Genomic DNA, 20,733 nt, shown 5'->3' with positions numbered 1-20,733 from the left:
CCGTCTATAACTTACTCTTGACATATAGGGTGGCTCAGTGGCCGTCTCCAAGGTTGTGGGTTCGATCCTCAACCCTGGTGACCCTGTCCAAGTGTCCTTGAGCAAGACGCTCAACCCTAATTTACTTTCAGTGGGCCTGCAGCCTCCCTTTGGTGTATGACTGTCTGTCTGAATTGGTTAATGTGAGTAAAGCACTGGACTGTAAGGCGTACCTTCAATGAATGGCCCATTTTAAAACGTTGTCCTTATATAAGGCGCACCATTAATGCAACCTGTCAGATTTTTAATCCAAATCAAATCATTCTCCATTTTATTATTTTTTATTTCAACTTCAGACGCAACAAATTACTTTATAATCACAAAATAATGATCCATAGTCTTTTTGATTCATGATTCATAGTCTTCAGCGGGCCACTTATGACTGATTTCATGACACAATGCTTCGGGCCAGTTTAAATTAGGGAATTTGGTCCATATATAAGGCACACTGGACTATAAGGCGCACTGTCGGCTTTTGAGAAAATTTTAGGTTTTTAGGTGCGCCTTATAGTCCGGAAAATACGGTACATAAGTGCAGTCCATTTACCATTAACCATATGTCATTTGTCATAGGGAAAACAATGTCAACATTAGAAACGGAATCCAAGTCTCAGCCACTCATTTGCTCATGATTTGCTTTTAAACGGTTGCCTGTGATCAGTATTTGTGCAATGACTCTGTTCCTCATTTTCTCATCCTAGTTTAGCAATTTGTAAGCGGAATCTTTCACCCATAGACAGTTTTCTGGTTTTCATGTAGGTTACACCTCTAACTGTATCCTGTGTATGCAAAAGTCCAAAGTCCTAAACTGAGTGTAGACATTCAGCACTGTGTATGGTTAGAACAATCAATAAGATATAGGACCAACCAGAACAACAAAAGACCCGTCTGTCTCAGTGCTTTAGCTCAAATGATAAATCTGGGTTCTAACAAAAGGTACTTCCAAGTTGTCTTATCAGATGCAGAATCAAAAAGATGAAATGCTGATTCATCTATTGATACTCAATCTGCAGTATAGCTAAATAATTAAATAAATAAACAAACAAACAAACAAACACAAACACAAACAAACAAATAAATAAAAAAATAAATAAATAAAGGGATTTTCTTTACTCAGAGTTGGAAATGTGTTGCAGGAACCCATAGATTTATTTTAATGTCTGCAATGTTGGCTGACCATCCACTATTCCAGTGTTTCCTCACCTTTATTGAGCCAAGGCACCCATTTTATAGTGGTAAAATCTTACAGCACACCATCAAACATGTCATAAAAGTACTTAAAGTTGAAATCCAACTGCAAAGGACAGTCTGCCGAGATGATAATTGGCATCCCCGACCCACCAACTCTCGAAGACTTGCCCTCTGTAAGAACTAAGACAACGGCTATCAAAATTCTATTGGACATCCTGGTCACTACATTTTCCAGCTTCTTCCCTCAGATAGGTGCCATTGAACCTGCAAACTAAAAACAGCAGACATTCCAAAAGCTTCTTCCCTTTTCCCATTAACTTCTTAAACAACAGACTTAGAATTCTTTTGTGAGTTTCCCAGTTTTTGCCCATTATGCACATCTTTGGTGTGATATTATTAGTATGACCACACCACTGGACAATTATCTGCATTATTTGCACAGTTTTATTAGCATTACCGTTCAACTGGTCCCCTTACATTGCTCGCTGACTCTATTTATGTAAAAGTATATTTTTTCACTTAGTGGTCTGTTTGCTGTTCAACTACCAGAGATACATTCCTTGCGTGTTTAATATAATTGGCTAATAAAGACGACTCTGATTCAGGTGATGATAATCTCATCTCAATTTACTCGCAAAGTGACTTGGTGTGAAATCTGGGATTTTTTTTATTTATTTATTTATTTATTTATTTTTTACATGAGGCTGCTACATATATTTACAGAAAGACACAAGTTGTTGTCTAAATGACAATGGATAAGAGCATAAGCTTATTGTTTTTTTTAACCAGGGCTCAATAGGTGGTTCAACAATGAAAATGTGTGGGTATGTAATCTGGTGTGGAACATTTGACTTTAATGCAGCCTTTTAGAGTTCATGTACGGTCATATTTTTCTCAACTGTAATTTTTTATAGTCTTGCGAAAGATTTTTGGTTGACGAACCTTATCATTTATTTCCCGTAGCCATGCTGTAGTTGGCAGACGATACTTAACCTTAGTTGACCAAAATCCACAATTTTACACAATACTTGAAATGAAACATGGATTTTTGGCCTCGATCTGTTACATTCCGGGTGTGGACAAATTGCTGTATATGTTATCCAACTAAATGATTGATGTCAACAATGACTTGCTTTGGCATATTTGTAATTTCTTGATGAATTGTGTGCAGTGTGTAAAAGCCTGGTTTCTATATTTTGGTGTGTGCTTGAAACAATTTTCTCATCTTCTTCAGATTCCCGCCCCTCAATCCAGAATCAACACGTTATGCTGTATTTTTCCAACCAATTTTGCATGCTAACTGTATTAACTGCATTAAATATTGTGACTATGGGAACATATTGAACCCATACCATGGAGGAAGAAGCAATGAAAAGCTGTTCTTGTACGCGAATATCATACAGCACGAGCATGACAGGCTTCCTCTTCTCAGTTTGCAGCACAGCTGAGACTAAGCTTTTGAAAGAGACTAGTGTTTGAATGGCTGCAATGTGGGGAGCTCTGAGTCTCTAGCTATGGATTAAGCTCAAAGCAAATAGTAGCATTGAAGAAAATCGAGGTAATCTCTTTGCTCTCCTCCATGGCTTGCTCTCTATACCTGTTCCCCTGTTTTTTTTTTAATCTCCTTACTGAATTAGTTTTTACAAAGCTGTTCCGAAAAGGGTTTGAGTTGCAGTAGTTACAGAGGTTAGCTTAACATGAGAATGATCTCATATCTGTTTCTCTTAAAGTCCATTTGCCAAAAAATTGATGCACTATTCATGTAGCGATTTTCCTTTAAAAGTAACATCATGGAAGATTACAGCGTGTTTTTGATAAATATGGCAGATCTTGAACCGAAGCCAGCAGACATGAACATCAAAGTACGGACAAGTAGCATTTGGAGATGTGCACTCCGCGACCCGACTCAGCGGTGTATCAGAACCTCTTCATCATACTCACTCACTAACTGTCAAATCCAGTTTAATCACCTACAATGCTCGAGATGATTTACCCCACAGCGCTCTGTATTAGCATAAAAGTACTTTCGTTTTGCATCTTGATGCGTTTCGTTCCTGTTTCACAGAAGATTCAAGGCGTAAAAGGAAATTCCCTCCCAGGAATCAGCATACTAACTGCCTAAATATTGCTTCTCTCCTTGTAGTACTGTGATGATCAAATAATAATTAAAATCAGTGAAAACAATCTATTCCCTGTTGCTTGCAACTCTTTTAATGAGATGATTAACAGTAAAAGCGTTTGATGTGAACGCTTCATGATTCACAAGGCGGACAACTAATGATGACTCAGAAGCAGAGGTGGGAAGAGGAGCAACAAATTCAACTCGAGAGGACTGTTGTTTCAGAATAATCGGACTCAAGCAAAAGTATTCCTCTTGAGTAAGATTAAATAAGTATTCTGTGAAAAAAAAAAACTCAAGTACCGGTAGGTACCTTCAGATGTTTATCTTCATCAGAGCGAAAAATACAAATAAAATATTGATGTGTAAATTCACCCATTGTCTAACAATGACTAAGCAAATGAAATCTTTAATGAAAAGTAACAATGGCATTTGTTATATTTCCATTCATCATCAAAGAAGGGGAACTTCTGTGGGATTCTTTTAAGTCTGAGTACTTCTTCAAATTGTCGGGTTGCATAATATGTTGACAGAAAAAATATCAAGGAGGCTACAGGGGAATTTATGACAGTTCATTGTGAAACTGTTACTGTTTGTGCACTTAAATGTAAACATGAACCTTATTTCACGCCAGAAGTATTCTTCCTGAAAATAAGTCAGATGCTGGTGCAGGAGTCTCCAACGTGGTTCCCCCAAGGACCACATGAGTAGCCTGTTTAAAAAAAAAAAAAGCTACCAATGATTTCTCAAGAGTGTAGTAAAAGTGATCGTTTGAAAATATAAACAAGGAGATTTATAGAAACAAAGTGGGATTAAAATGTTATTTCCTGATCAAGCATATCCTAATACAGTCCCTGACAAAAGGTCTGTCACTAGAAACAAAAGCCTACTACATCCTGGATTGAAATGCATCCATTGCTTTTTTAGAAATGACTCAAGAAAGCTGAAACTTTCCCAAATGAGGTGTGATGTATGAAAATAAATTTGCTTCACTGCAGAAATATTGATCATTTAATGAAAAACAGAAGGGCCAGATTTTGGCAAGACAAAGGTTTTGTGGCCTTGTCAAACAATGCACCCGTAGTTTACAGCCTCACCTGTACTCACTAATTGAATGGTTAATTAGTTGGTGTGTATAAAAAAATAAAATAATAACTGTCAGTTCGAATATTTTTTGTCTATTTGTGTCCTGTGATTGGATGGCAACCACTTAATTAATTAATTAGGAGTGTACAGTTCTTTCACCCAAAATCAAATGGGATAAGCTCAAGTGTCAGTTTGAATACGTTTTTGTCTTTTTGTGCCCTGTGATTGGATGGCAACCACCAAATTAAATTAGGGGTGTACACTTCTTTCAACCAAAATTAAACGGGATGAGCTCTAGCACACCTGCAACCCTAGTGAGGACGGACGGGTGGACGGACGGATGGATGGATGGATGGATGGACGGACGAAAAATGGATGGATGGATGGACGAATGGATGGATGGACTGTTCGACTAACTGTCACACTTCCCACATTTACTGCTTCATGCTCCCGGATGAGGTAAACAGAGCTAGGGACGAATAAGAGCATGAAGTAATTCTGTACAGGAAATGCACTCAAACTAGTTTGAACGAGTCGATTGCACGCGACTCAAGCCCCATTTCCCGCTCCCCTTCAAAAATGTTTATATTATTCCTTAAAATGGAACCGAACTAAATAAATCATTCAGTCATTGATACATCAAACTTGCTTTAGCCCAAGGGGGGCGCGCCCCACTATTTGAGAAGCACTGCTTTAGCCCAACATTTGTCCACTACACTACCGTAATTTCCGGACTATAAGTCGCACCGGAGTATAAATCGCACCAGCCATAAAATGCCCAAAAAAGTGAAAAAGAAAACATATAAGTATATAAGTCGCCCCCCCACCCAAACTATGAAAAAAAAAAAACGCGACTTATAGTCCAAAAATTACAGTATATTTTTAAAAATGTTCCCATCAATTAAATTTTGATACACATGTTATACAGGTCAGCAAAATGTTTGATGGTATTAATTTACAATATGGCCGATGACTGCTGGGATAGGCTCCAGCACGCCTGTGACCCCCGTGGGGACAAGCGGTGTAGATAATGAATGGATGGATCTAAAAGGTAACTCAACTGTTGCATTAGTGACTTAACACTGCAGAACCCTGTCCTGACACTGTCCCCACTGTCCACAGGTAAATAAATCTTATTCACATGGGAGGACAAAGTATCATGTTGACTTTTTTTCTTCCAGAAAACCAGACAATAAAATGCCACTTTTTGTTTTCGGCTGGGAAACCAGCTCCGAGGATAGGATAATAGTCAACCATTAAAAAGAGCTTGATAGGTTTGTGCGTGTGCGTGCAGGCGTGCCACCACTTCTGACAGTTTAAAATAGTGACATGTGAAATCTCGGGGGCGACAATTCTCGATTATGTTGTTTTTAATTACGTTGTATTCAACGTCAGCAACCTTCTGGTAAAGTGCAATCCATTAAAGTGCTGGAATTGTGGCTGGTTTCTATTAAGATTGACTGTCTCTTCATTTTGGATGAAAGGATGCGATGGGAGGCGAGAGAGAGAGGGGGGGAGAGAGAGAGAGAGAGAGAGATTTTAATCACTCCTGTCGCTTTAAGGACTCTTATCAAACGCTTATTATGCGAATAGAGAGCAACGTGAGCCACTGAGCAACCAAGGGACGGACTGGAGTGGATTTGTGGGGGAAGCCAACATTATCCGAGCTGGAATGGACCGCTACTCTGCCGTATGGAGTTTGATTTCACACTGGACCGCTGTCTGATTCGGACGCTTCGGATCGGTTCGGCTATATTGCGCACAAGTATCACGCAACACTTGAAGTACAGCGAGGATTAATATCTTCCAACTCAACACGCGGGGATTATTGAAGGACCACATCAGACCTCGGTTGACCACCAGGGGTTTGGTCTCGACCGGATAGTACCCCGAGCTCTTTTTGACATTGAATCATGGATCGGGGAGGTGGGGAAACAACAACGGCCAGAGACATGATTTCTCTGCACTGTTTGCGCCCTGCAGCGAGGTTCGGCGTTGGCGCTCTGTCAATGTTCCGATGCAACAAAAGTTACAAAGCGAGTCTAATTCGTGGATTTTGAACTGGATCTGCCATTTTGCACCTGCTTTAGCAGATAGCGCCTCGACACAGTGCAGATTCGTGACCAAAAGCGTGTGGCTTTTGCCTTCCCCTCCTCACGCTTATGTTTATACTTGCGCGTTTGCTTGTCGTAATGGAGATCGCCGAGGTTTTTTACCCAAGGTCATTGAGCGTCCAAGGCTTGAGTTACACACACGATCATTTATAGTCGTTGCAGCGTAGCCAAGGATCCTTCACTGTGTTTTGTTTGTGATTCCACGGCGCACACAGACAGCGTCTCGCGTGGAGTTCTGTTTGCATTGGTTTTGACACTCCAAGACCCCCCCGCCCCCTTTTCCTCCGCCCGCCTTTCCCTCCTCTTAACATGGATGGGAAATTGAAGAAGGGTCGGAGATGCCGACCCAAGAGGGAAACGGTGAGAAGGTTGCAAGAGACGGGGAGCAAAGACCCCCGCAGCCCCGATCCCAACTCCACGTACTCCGACAGGGAGGAACACAGCCCGAATAGGGACGCTAAAAGGGCGTCGCACCCCACAGCGGCCGCCAGATCACCGCGCACTCCCCGGCGGAAGAGACGGGAGTCCAGCTCGCAGGAAGAAGATATCATTGATGGATTTGCTATCACCAGTTTCATCAGTCTGGACAGTCTGGAGGTAAGCAGGATGCACGTTATTATCTCCTGTCTGCTCACAAAAAAGTACATTTCTCCTTTGGAGGTACAGTGGCTCTCCACTGAGGTATATTATTTTGCTAGACCAAGGAAGGCCAAACTTTTTCCACAGAGAGCCTCAGGAAAATGCAAAGAAAAGGATAGTCCATTCATCCTTTGTTGTGCAACACTCTAAAAGCATATTCTAAAATCCACCCAATATAGCCTACATGTTATCAGTGCAATGCAAAGGTTATCATTAGGATTAGTGTCATACCTGAAGTTAATGTGCAAAAGTTGTGTGGAGCAGCATGGTGGCCAATGTTGAAGTTGGGTGTTCAAATGCAGGCTCTTGAAGCTTTCAAGTTTTTCTTGTGCTTGGGTGAGTTTTATTTAGGTTTTCTGTGTGTGTGTGTGTGTGTGTGTGTGTGTGTGTGTGTCGTGTGGTGTGTGTGTATGTATGGTGTTGTGATATGTGTGTATGTATATATATGTGTGTGTATATATAGATAGATGGCTATAAACGTATATATATACCGTAATTTTCGGAGTATAAGTCGCACCGGAGTATAAGTCGCACCAGCCATAATATGCCCAAAAAAGTGAAAAAAACCCCACCATATATATGTATATAAGTCGCTCCTGAGTATAAGTCGCCCCCCCCCCCCCCACCCAAACTATGGAAAAAAACGCAACTTTATATATACATATCACTTTATTATGAGACTACACAGCTGTCCAACAAAAATTGGCAGTTGGCTGCAAATGGTCCCTGGGCTAGACTTTGGACACCCCTGATCTAGAGAGATTCCACTTAAAATTTATTAGAGTATATTGGATAAAATTGTCTTTCCCCCTATCCGTCCTTATGTCACAGTTTCTTTTCTTTTTTATAGTAAAAGATTCTCAGAAAGTCATTTATGGTGTATTTTTATTAACAGACGTGTTTTGATTTATGATGTGTTTACCGTTAGTCTTTAAATATGTCTTTTAATAAACGTATCGAGTGAATTTCAGTGCACCCTGCAGTTCAGTTTTTATGTATCAGTGTGAATGGTAGTTGAGTTTGGCTGCCACTGCACCAGTGAAGTCTGCTGCCTTGTGAATGAGACGTTTTGTACTGGCAGCACACGGGCCATTAAGGAAAACAAACAAGTGGTGTCGCTTGGATAGTATTGTATCCATGTTCACTCAGAGCTGGAAATGCATTCCTGACATTTTGCTCAGTGATGAACACCCTTTTGCAACAGTTAGTTGTGACAGGTTGATTGGCAGGTTACCGATAACTGCTTCTGCCATTACTTCTCCGTCTTTCTAAATGTTAGCAAAATGCTTTCAGGATTGAAAGACATTCTCCTGTGACATTCTCTTATTATCTCATTAAGTGGCAAATGAAAAATAAATCTTTAGTCCCAGTGGGATATCAGTCTTCCCGACAAGGCTGAAGTGTGCCTGTTTTGATTTTCCATGGCATTAAGGGTTGCCTCATTTGAGCTGAGTTTTTTTGGGCAGGATCTTTATAATAAAGACAGCATGTCCTTAGAGATCCATATTTTAAGATGATGACCTAATTTACAAGCCCAATGATGATACCACAAGTCACCTAATTCCAGCAACTGCCACCCATGAAGGCTCAGCAAAAGAATTAATCAGTCATGTCTCTTTACTCCCACTTAGTTTGATATGGTTAATGGCAGGGTTGCTGCAGAATAAGCTCAGGAGTGCACCACCAGAAAATAAGTCGATCAGTAGAATTTACCTGATGATGATCATCAGCTGGCCATCTGTTCACAAGTTTAACCTGCTCAGGTCACGGGTAATTCAATTGTTTCTGCATTTAACTGAACCATTCCACTATGCTTGGAGTGGCATAAAGGCAGTGAAGTGAAAGTGCTTGAACTCTAACCACCACCAACTACTGCGGCACTTTTGAAGTCCTGGAAGAAAGCATCTACTCTACATCAAATATATTACACCTCATTAAATCTGAGCGTGCAATTACCATTAAGCAGGATGAGCTTACTATTTAGTGCCACGCATGTCATAGCCGTGCTTACATTGTGACATGTTTATGAAGATGTGTGAAGATACCCTCATGTGCCATATCTGTGATTATTTCTGCCCTCTTGAGCTTCTTACAGCTGCTGTGTACTTTGAGGATGTCAAAGCAGCTAAGTACTTTCTACTGGCTTCTCCTCTGCTCTATGCGATTGATTTTTAGGATTCTCTAGCATGGTGCAATTTTATATTCACATTTGCCATTCTAGTTCAGCTTGTCTTAAATCAAACCGTGCATTATTTTGCCTGTACTATTATTATTATTCCAAGATTCCTGGAAAATAACGTTGAGATAATTTATTCTCAGTGAACTGCCTAATGCATACTGAATGAGAACAGAAATCAGTGCACTCTCCAACCAAGCTTTCATTTCAAGGCTAAGTAAATGAAGCAAGATATGGCTGACTACTTGTGGGTAATTGTTCTGATTTTCATATGAACAGCTCTGCTTTATTAAACGATGTAAGTGGACTCGGAGCTGTGATTTTTGCTTTTCCCTGATTTCCTCTGAAATAACTTATTATAATATCTATGGTTTAATAAACAGCAATCATTATTTGTTTACAGCTATAAACAGCAATATTGTTAGCGGATGCACTTTAAATGTGTTGATCATTAAATGTATGTTGAGCTCGCTTTCACCTTCAAAGTAGATGCCCGAAATGAGTGCGTGACCTACGCTACCGGTGCTAATTGCTCATGAGGCTGCTACTTGCAGCATTCTAGCATGGAACAGTGCTGACCTATTGCATCATGCGCCGAAAAACTGGTAAGAGTGTGTGGTTCCTTTTGACCCAGTCAAGGTGATCGACGGCCAGCATGATTGTGTTAGTGTAAGACTTCTGTCCCATTAGCATTCTGGAACATTTATTGAGGCATGGCATAAATATTTCCCCTAATTTCCTTTTTAAAGCACCTCAGTTTAACCTGTTTGATTGTTCTTGTTAAGGCCATCATCACCTCATTGTTCTGTTTTAGCCTGGGACCCGGGCAGAATTGTTACCGAACGTTCAGTAATGTAATGCCGTTGCCCCACCCCCCTTTCTTATTGCACATATTGTATGCTGTTTAAAAACTGATAGGTTCCAGCTCCCGAGATGCTGGCTTAGACTCGAGCATGGCCTGCCTTGATCTTGTATCCCAATTCATTACATCTGAAAGCCATTTTCCGCTATGCCTACATATGATATTCAGGCCATGTTTATATTTTTGCAAATTCCCCGTCTGTTAACCTGGAAAAAATGATGATACAAAAACAATTGTCATGGTTTGACATTGAATTGAATTGAAGAATCTGCTCTCTTTGAGACTGTGACGTTTCAATCTGTGTTCCCTCTTAACAAACTCAAATAATTGTGCCATTACCTGTGCTGAGGAGGTTTTCCAAATGCTGAGCAGTTAATTCCCATGGATAGATGAATTTCACCCGAAAGCAGTGTTCTGAAACAATTACTCTCTGCTTCTGCTGCTTTGCTGCTGGTATTGAACAAGTGAGTAGATGATAAATAATGTCACAGCATTAAAGATTTTTGATTTGTTCTGTTTGCTCTCTGAGTAATGTTGGAGTCACTAATCCCCTCTCGTTAATCCCAAATCCCGCTTTCCATCTGCTTTCAACATAAATTTATAGTGTAGATTATCTTGTGTGTTTTCTTTTTGTTCTGCAGAATAAATTGTTAAACCCACTCGGAGGTTTTAGGTTTATTTAATTGCATTTTAGTAGTGGTCCTTGACACCACTAAGACCTCTGAGAGTGAGGCAGACCATTTTATTATAGTGTCATTTCTTCTTTTGCTCGAAAACCTGTATTTTATAAACCTTTCTTTTTATTACTTCCGATAAGAGCAGTTAAGTGGGATTGCTCTTTTTTCCTTAAGGTTCTGTTTTACACAGATCATCCATTGTTGGCCACAATGCAGCTCTATAGAGTATCATGGGCAAATTATGTTTTCTGCCCACAGGGATCTTGACAGTAATGGTTAGGAAAGCTGAGAATTGCTGCTTCGCTTTCTGCAGCCATAGTTTCCCATCTGGTCGTCAAATTTAAGCTAGCAGCATTGCAGTTATAATTGTTTGTCTTTGAATGTAATTAGGACTGCCACTATTCAATATTCTATTCCAGACATTACTGGTAGTCATGATATGGGGGACATAATAACTTTGTCCACCGGTAAATTAGACTCATTCAAAGCACTATGACAAATACTGGGTGGTGGAATAGGCATGCCATGGAAAAAAGTGCCAAAGTAAACATAAACGTAATGAGTTGCATTAAATTTCACAATTTATAAAACAATCTGTTTTTTATTTATACTCTTCATATAACTTATAATTTTCAGTAGTACGTGGCATTAATTTAATTGATGGCAAAAATCTCATAAGCCCACAGCAGCATTAGACTTCTTTATATTTGTGTACACTGTTACAAATCTATTGTATTTAAAAGCCTATTGCATTGAGTGACAAACACAAATGTTGCATTCTCGTCTGGGTTTGTTCAAGGTCGCAAACGCTCGGCAAACAGTTGCCAGACGTTCGCACACAATACAATACATCATTACTCTTTGTAATTTTCTCAACACTGCATCGCGCAGCATTATCTGACCTACGTTTAGTAACAGAGGAGGTCGGACTGCTTGCTGAATAAATAAATCAAGTCGATGAGTTTACCAACTTGATGTAATGCGTGCTTCCTTAGGCTTGAATGGTTAAATAGGATGCTTTTTTTATGCATGCCATGATCTTCCATGCACTACAGTGCAGATAAATGGTGTACTGCATGTACTTACTCTCCAAGCTACGTGAGTCACTGTTGATGTTCATGATCAGGCAGCACTTTAGTGCCACCAGTCTTGTCTGATGTTGTCACTTTTCCCATTGGTGATAACGTTGATAAACAACTGGGCTTTAATTAAACAGGTAACCTCCCCAGATGCTCTTTTTCATTGGGTCAGAAAGTAGAAAGTGCTAGTGGGGTGTCCCCCAGCTGTCGCGTATATTAGCCGACAATCTTGCTGATAAATGTGCCATCATATACACGGGATTTTTTGTGTAACAGCGCTCAGCCATTAAACAGTGGCCTAAATACACACCACAAAGATTCCAGTGCCTTATAGAGGCTCAACAGGAGTTTAATCACATGCACGACCGCTTGCGCTACATTTGTGTGATATTCAGAGGTAGTGTATCATTTATATTGATTGTTTCCAAAACTGTGATCAGTCATTACAGTATGTAAGAGTACCCTCAAACTCATTTGGTTATGTCTTGGCAAAAAGTCCCTATGGTACTTTTTAATGTGTTTAATCAATCAATATTTTTTGTTCAATAAATACAGAGCCTGGAGTGTCTCTGGAAGTTGACCAGTAAATACATGTTAAAGTACTTCATAAAAACAACTTTCAAAACATTTAAAATCAATCATAAGGTGAAAGCACATTAAATGGGCAACATGAAAATATGATATTGCCCAGAGGCTGATAACATCATAATATGTTAATTTGTGTGTGTGTGTTTTCAATTTGTATTTCATACACAGGGCAACTCAATGTGCTTCACACAAGAAAGGGAAACAACATCTCCAAGCATTTACCAACCCAACAGTTAATGACATCCAGAAGCAAATAATTAACACATAAACAGACTAAACAGATAAACGCATGAACAGAAAACCGTTGAAACATTTAGAAGTAAATGAGAAAACTGCTTGGTCAGATGGAAATCTAATCACACAATAGAACCCACATTTGTTTTTATCTATTTAATGTTTTTCTTGACACAATATGGATTTATTTATTAATGATATCTATTTGTAGGTAGTTCTCACATTTTTTTTCCCAATTAGTGGCGTTTGTTTAGGAGGCAGTGGAACAAATATATTCGATTTAAGAGTTCTATTTTAAGCCATTCTATTTGTCTATTTTGAGGTTTATTTACATGGGACTACAAGCCCTCCAAATAAGACTCTGTTTTCAGACAGCTTAGCATATGAGGAATTTCTAAAGAGTACAAAATCGACAACATAACAGACACATATTAAGTGGTACATAAAAGCATGTGGGCAGCTTGTTGCAAGCATGTATATTTATATCCATTTCCTTCTTGTCCTCCCGGGCTGCCTTACATCTTCCTGCTTGTGTTTTCATTGCGGTGAATGGCAGGATGTAATTACGCTGTGATTAAGATGCTCTCTCCGAGCCCAGCTTTGGCGCTGCGCTGTTTGAGGGTTGCCTGGTAATTGTTCACTGCTGATTTGCCCCTCTTGTTTTGCTCTTTATGACTCTTAAACTGCTTGATAAATCTTATTAAAGAATTTTGAAAATAAACATTTCATCTGCTCATTTGTAGAATTGTACATTAATTGCATTTTTAAAAAAAATATATTTTACTTTGTCGCTTAGCTGTTGTAATTTACAGCTTTATGATGTACCGACTTAATATTCCTCAAAGTCTTTATGATGACCGAGTACATAAGGAGTGGAGAATTTGTAGTAGAAAATAATTCATGTGAAAGGCCACTCTGTATGTTGTTCATGAAGAAATGTCTGGTTTCCTATTCAGCAAAGGCTTTCATTGACATAGCAAGAGAGATGTTTAACCTTCACCATTATTTAAGTTCCTTTTTGACATTTAGCGTACTTTCAAGCGTGGGTGTCTTTTTCTAGCCTTGCAGACCTGTCGTTTGGTTTAATTGTGGCGTGTGCTTTTGAAGTGGGTGTTAAATGTGAGAGTTTTGAAAACTAGCCACTTTTATCAATGAAGAACATTTTTCCACTTTTCCTACAAAAGAGGAGCAACAATATATTTCCCTTTTTTTCTGTCATCATAGATCTGAAATATCATCATAGTATCAAAAGATACAGGTGTCAAACTGGTTTTTTTCGCGGGCCGCATTGTAGTCATAGCTTCTTTCGGAGGGCAATTATGACTGTCAACCCAAATAAATGATAAGCACCTCATATTATATACAGTAAAAGCTACAAAACAAACAAATAACTTGTTTTCAAATCAGCCGAGTAAAAACTGGTCAAATATTAAAGAAAAAAGATATTATTAAAAGTGAAGACAATTTGCAATTCTAGTAATGACATGAATTTGATGCACAATTTGTCTTCGCGTGCCACATAAAATGATTTGGCGGGCCGTATCTGGCCCCTGGGCCTTGAGTTTGACACCGATGTTCTAAAGGGTAGAATAATAAAACTAGACACACAGTGTGAAAAGCAAACTGTAGTCCGCTTTTTTTTTTTCCCCGCAATTTGGTAACAAGCTGTAAATGAGCCTCTATTAGACATAATCACTTGTTTTAACAATGATTCCAATGTTATTAGCATGACTCACACAGTCAGGACTCTTGTCTGCTTTAGTCATTGTTTAGTTGTGCATCTTCCTTGTTAAAACAATTAGTGATAACAGTTGTCGCCTTTTGCTTCTACAACTTGCCACCAACACCGGCTTGTTTTTTTCAAACACAATTTCCCCGTCTCCTATTGTATCTACCTCACTCCTTGTCACATTTTTACGAGTTGTTTTGTTAAGTGTTCGTTGAAGCTGAATGTGCATTTGGACCCGGAAGCTGCGAACAAATTGCCTACATAGGGATCAATAAAGCTGTCTGAATCTTTATCTCTTCACAGCGATGCCAGTTTGTCAGTCAGTAGCTAATTACACTCATAGTTAATTGATGTTGTGATTACATTTAAAGAGATGTCTGTCACTCTTTCTGAGTGTATGTGCCATCATGGCCAAGTAAGGATTATTGCTTCAGTGTTTTGCGTGACAGCTTTGGCAGCTGTATAATACACTGTGGCCAAGATAATAGAGCACAGAGGGTAGTTATGCAATGCAGATTTTCTTCCTTTGCCATTGCCACTTCCATTTGCTGTCTCAATGACATTTGCTTGACAATTCAAGGAGAAGCTGCCACATTCACTTTTCTTGCTGGATTGAAGTGCTTTGTCACCATTCCTAGCTTTACTCATCGAAACTAAATGGATGTTGGGAAAGGGGACTTTAAGGCAATATCAGATCAATTCCACTTGTCTGACATCTGCCTTACAACCATCTCATTACTCGAGATGTCCCAATCAAGATTTTTTGGATTGAAAGTTTTGACTTTTTCAAACTAGTTAAGATTTGGTGGAGCTGTCTTTTTATTCAGTCCATTACGGTACCTTTTTACAGTAATGGATATATGCACGTATATTTACCGTAATTTTCGGACTAAAAGTCGCTCCGGAGTACAAGTTGCATCAGCCATAAAATGCCCAAAAAAGTGAAAAAAAAAAAACATGTATAAGTCGCGCCCGGAGTATAAGTCTCATTTTGGGGGGCAATTTATTCCACAAACTCCAACACCAAGAACAGACATAAACGAGCAACAACAAGCTAAACGATAGGTATGCTAACGTAACATAAACACAAACAAAGAGCTGAGAGCGGGCCTGACGTAACATTCAGAGTTATTAAAAAAATATTGCATAAATAACACGTTTATAAAACCATCTGTGTCACTCCAATTCATTAAACCCATCGATCGTCCTTTGTCAACAATGGGTGAGCGCCGCTGACGGCGCTTGCACTTCAAAATATTCCACAGGCCCATATAACGATATATACATAAATTAGATATCAAATAACTATTATATAAGCAATAATATTATCAAACCAAGCTAATGGGACGTCAAATGCTTTGTGTGGCGGGCTCCATCTAGTGTGGAACCTGAGAAGTGCAACAGAGTTGAGCTCAAGCTTCTTGTGCGGGCCATATTCAATTATGTTTTCAGAATTTGCTGCGGGCCAATAAAAACTGGACCGCGGGCCGCAGTTGGCCCGCGGGCCGTATTTTGGACACCCCTAATTTAAACTTTAGCAGTTGGGTAACGCTTTATTGATTTTAGACCAGTTACTTTATTAAGACCGTGTCAAAAGGAATTTCAGAGTCATCCAATAAAGAATTATTTACATCTCAATTCACATTGACATCATACAGAAACAGAAGACAGATGGACTGACAATAGAGGCATCAGATGTTTCATTTTACCTTTCCCAATGTGCTTGTAAGTTGGAGGCAAATTCTGTTGTCGCAACTTAATGATTTGACACCTCTGTGTCACCGCTAAAGGCGTATTTTCCAATATCTTCTTATTACACCGCACCCAGAGGGGTGGTACAGTTGTGGGAAGAGGAGCACCTTGTTATTAAGTGCTTCCAGAATAAACAATGTTTCAGGCCCTGGTACATGAAACAAACATCCACTAAACTCACAAATCTATATTATTTTTAATCATTATAAAAATAGTGGCAATACATATTTGTAGCAGCTTAATTATTGTTTAAACTGTTTTAAAATGATATTCAGTATTGCATATTTCTAAAACCCTGCAGGGAACTCCAGCTTTAGGTGTTATGTTTTTGACAGGCTTGAGCGCTTGCCAGCTCTAATAGTGAATCATGAATCATTCAATAATCTTTAAAAGGCAATGTTGCATCTGTGTGCTCACCAGGAGTGTGTGCTAGAAATGCAATGGACTATACAGTATATCGTGATGCGACATATATGTAAGATACCCTTTGCAAGAAAATCTGCAAAAACATGACAAGCTCTGTCATCCATGGTTAAATCTACCATGTAAAATCATGCATTCTTTGGGAATGTCAATCCTTTTACTCACTGCATTGCTTATCCTCTCCAGTCAGCAATGACTGTTTTTAATCTGCTGGTTGCTCATGCATATATCAAAGAGAGTAAACTACATCTGCTTCCCTCCTGCAAACAGGCCACAGCTTATTTCAGAGCGGCCACTTTGTCAGTGTGTCTGAAATGAGGGCACACATCCCGGAACCAGCAGGATTTAAACCAAGCTGTGGAATGAGATCAAAATTACACGCACGCACGCACGCACGCACACAATGCCGGTCGCTGAGTCAATAAAGAAAACAGCCAGTGAATGAGAGAACAAACAGTATTCTGTGCCCAGATACTGTTATCAATCCCAATTTCAAGGCCTACTAAATAATCCCTGCATTACCGACATGCACTGTAGGTATGACTTGTGTTCCAAGTCTTCATTAATTTGACAAGATCCCAGGTTATGAAATTGAGTGAGTTAATACTGTAGGCACTGTCGGTATTTGTATGACTTGTGTTGCAGGTCTTCATTAATGTGACAAGATCACAGGTTATGGAATTGAGTGAGTTAATAACAAGGAAAGCCCTCAAGTAAGATTACTTTAAAGAGATTTGATTCTATGACTTGATGGAAATGTATTCTTTACTCTTCTTTTTTGGCTTTAGGTGTTGGAATGTAATAAAGTTAGACAGAAATTGATTCTATTGTTGAGCATTTATTGTTTATTATTACCTGTAGGAACAGCCCACCTTTAGTCATGGCGGGAATCTAACGTTAACACAATGTGCAAAATGAATATTTCACTGCCATTTGCCATAAACCTTAATAAAAGCGCTAATATTTTGTACATTGTTGTGTTGAACTGCTCAATGTGCCATCAGAATAGTAAAGGCTTGCTAACACCGGGCCTGGAGCCAAAGGAATATTGAATAGAGGTTCAGGTGGGGGACATTCATTGGATGTCTAATTGTCTCTTAGTATTTACATTTGGACATTCAAAATCCCGTAATAGCTACTTTGTTTTCAAGCCCCACAGTAGCAGCATCATATGAGACTTATAATTGTCTGAAACATCCATTACAAGACAATCAGCTCAATAAATACTTTGTAGAAAGGTAAACAGCTGAGCTGCCAGTGTCTCTTGCTTAGGTCAGTCAAGAGAAAATATTTTCCATCAACAATAGCTACTTTTACTCCGCTTAACCCTTCTCCTTGCCCAGTTCTGATAAAGCTACTATCTTTTTACATCTATTAGCTTCGCTGAGCGAATGGCCTAGCGATTAATGTACCGTATTTTCCGCACTATAAGGCGTACCTAAAAACCTTCAATTTTCTCAAAAACCGACAGTGCGCCTTATAATCAGGTGCGCCTTATATATGGACCAATATTGAGCCACTACAGCAGGCCTGTCCAAAGTCCTCACAATTCCCATGGCATGACTTCAAGTCACATGGCATTTGAACTTTGGGGCACACTATTTAACAAAATGTAAAATTACACAATGCAACTTTGGGGGGTTTTGAACTTAAAATACCACTGTAATATTTCTCAGGTCTCTTTTGTCTAGTACCGCATTATGAGTCGAGCACATCGTTTGAGCACATAGACAGCAACCGGAATACCATTTTAGTTATGGTGAATCAAAGAGGATAGTATCCCAGTTTGCTTGTTAATTGCTTCCTGGCAGCAGAGGAAAGCTTGTGCTCCGTACATAAATCCTCCTGTTTTCATTCATTTGCTTCAGGAGTTGATAAAACAATTCCCCTCCTGGATAATCATACTGTATTTCCCCTCTCTGACTGCCAAGACATCCAGCGGAAAAGGAGGAACTCCCCCCTTCTCCCGACTCATCATAGACTCCGCTAAGTTGTATGTGTGTGTGTGTGTGTGTTGTGAACTGCTTTCCCTGAATCAGTGACCACGTTTTTATGTTTGCGTGTGATTTGTGCAATGTCCCTCATGGGTCAAGCGCATTAGCTTACGCATCACTTCACATTTCTTTCAAATGTAAAGTACAACTACATTAATCATTCTGTGTAATGAGAATGTAAAAAAAAAAATGCTACATTTAATGATATTGTTTTTCTTTTAATAAAACTACTTGAAAAATGATATTTGATAATTATTAAATGCAATTGTGTCTCGACAACTATTCAGTTAAAAGCACAAGCACTTTCACAATAGAAGAAAAACTGTCAAGTGAAAAAACCTTGAACATAACCATGACTCAGCCGTGTATTGTAGCTGTCAGTTTCCTTTCTTGTGTTGACTGATGAAATGAAATGTTTTATGACCGTTAGAACAAGCTTTTTTAGTAGCTGACAGTCATTATATAGCCTTTGGCATTGCCTTTATTGGCTCTATAGCCCATAAATGTAACTCAGGGTCATATACCTCTGAAAGCTTTCCTAAGCCACTATATCCGTCAGAAGGTTGGTTAAAACGTGTTATAGTTTAGGTCTACCAAATATGTCAATCACAATCAACCACTTGATCGCAAAAGTGGTTTTGGTAGATTGCACAGAAATGAAACAAATTTGACCAACCATTCTGACTATTACCTTTACTACCTGATTGACGTAGTGCAGGACTCCAGACTAACATTTATTTACTAGGTGCACACTAGCCCCTCATTTTCTTAGGAGGAAGCAAATGTAGTGGTCCTCATGATGAAATGACACTGATACTGATAAATACTACAATGTTTTTAACGATTCAACACCATGTATAAATTATACAGCTTAAATGCTAAAAATGTAAAGTCAACGTTTTGGCTGACAAATATCAGCAAATTGTATAGCAATTTGAATACAGTTTGTTCACATAACGGAGGTGCAGGCAATGAGGGTTCACCCTATTAATCTGTCCGTCCATCCACCCACCCCGCCCGCCTGTCTTATAAAATTAATAAAGTATTTACTTTGTCAGTTTTATTTAGCATATTTAAACAACAGCAGTTGCGACTAGAATAATTGTATGTCATATAACAGAACAATGTCTGTGCTGCTCAATATCAAAATATCTGGATGTTTTGCCTGAATGCTGTGAAAAATATTTTAGCTCACAATAAAATTGAGCGCTGAACAACATCCTCATGTTTCATTCATTTATGTATATTGTGTAGACCGTATACAGGCAATTATGGTTGGAAATGTGTTTCCACAAGTACTTTACCTTTGGAACAATGACAATATGAAAACAAAGTATGTTCATTAGCGACTATATGAAACAAAATGTACACCTAAATCTTGATTTCACACGTACTTTGGGGTCCAGAATTTGGGAATCCTGTGCATCTGTGTGTCTTTTGTATACCCACTCTGTGGTATGGATACTGCTGGGGCCTGAATTACCCCACCCCTGGGGATCAATAAATATTCAATCAATCAATCAATCAATCCTGAAATCGTGTTGCATAGAAAGTTGTTTTTTTTAGAAAGGTATGTTTTTAGGCAGCCGAAGGGGTCCTTTGTTACGTTTATTTAGGTCAAGCATGTTGTTTGGTCTGTTTGGTGTCTGTCACCGTGATTTCTCCACGCACATCGAACATTTTATTAAAAGAGAAGCAATACGCAAATGACAATATCAGGCGGATGGAGTAAGTCATTTTGTAAATTGGATGGAAGAGAGAATAAAGCAGCCACTTATTCTACTACTGTCCGGCCATGCTCTTTGACGCGGAGTGAGTTTGTGGATGAGGTGCTTGCTCGAATTTCCCCCTTTCCGAATCAAAAGCAATCCTAGCGATTACGCCTTTAAATTGGTCACGGAAATTCATCAAATCACCAGCGCTAAGGCTTACGCGCTAGTCATTTAGCTTCATACGGTCCTCATATCATCCACTTAAAGTACTACTTTTTTGGGATCCATGACCAAACCACATTAGACAGAACGCCGCGTG

At 39.2% G+C, this 20,733-nt stretch overlaps 1 protein-coding gene across 10 annotated transcripts in view; it reads left to right on the top strand.

Moving 5' to 3' along the window:
- Positions 1–6,008: 6,008 nt before the first annotated feature.
- The window catches only part of fbrsl1 (fibrosin-like 1), a 232,041-nt gene continuing 217,316 nt past the window's right edge, over positions 6,009–20,733 (top strand). For 8 of the 10 annotated variants that reach the window (XM_061277971.1, XM_061277970.1, XM_061277969.1 and 5 more), the window contains exon 1: positions 6,009–7,146. In XM_061277971.1, coding sequence (XP_061133955.1) covers positions 6,859–7,146 — 288 coding nt within the window. In that variant the 5' untranslated portion in view covers positions 6,009–6,858. The remainder of the gene's footprint in view (positions 7,147–20,733) is intronic. The other 2 variants (XM_061277976.1, XM_061277975.1) reach the window with 1 other exon arrangement.

Source organism: Syngnathus typhle, linkage group LG5 (genome assembly GCF_033458585.1).
Source record: "Syngnathus typhle isolate RoL2023-S1 ecotype Sweden linkage group LG5, RoL_Styp_1.0, whole genome shotgun sequence".
NCBI lineage: Eukaryota > Metazoa > Chordata > Actinopteri > Syngnathiformes > Syngnathidae > Syngnathus > Syngnathus typhle.
This window is presented reverse-complemented; position numbering and strand designations above follow the sequence as displayed.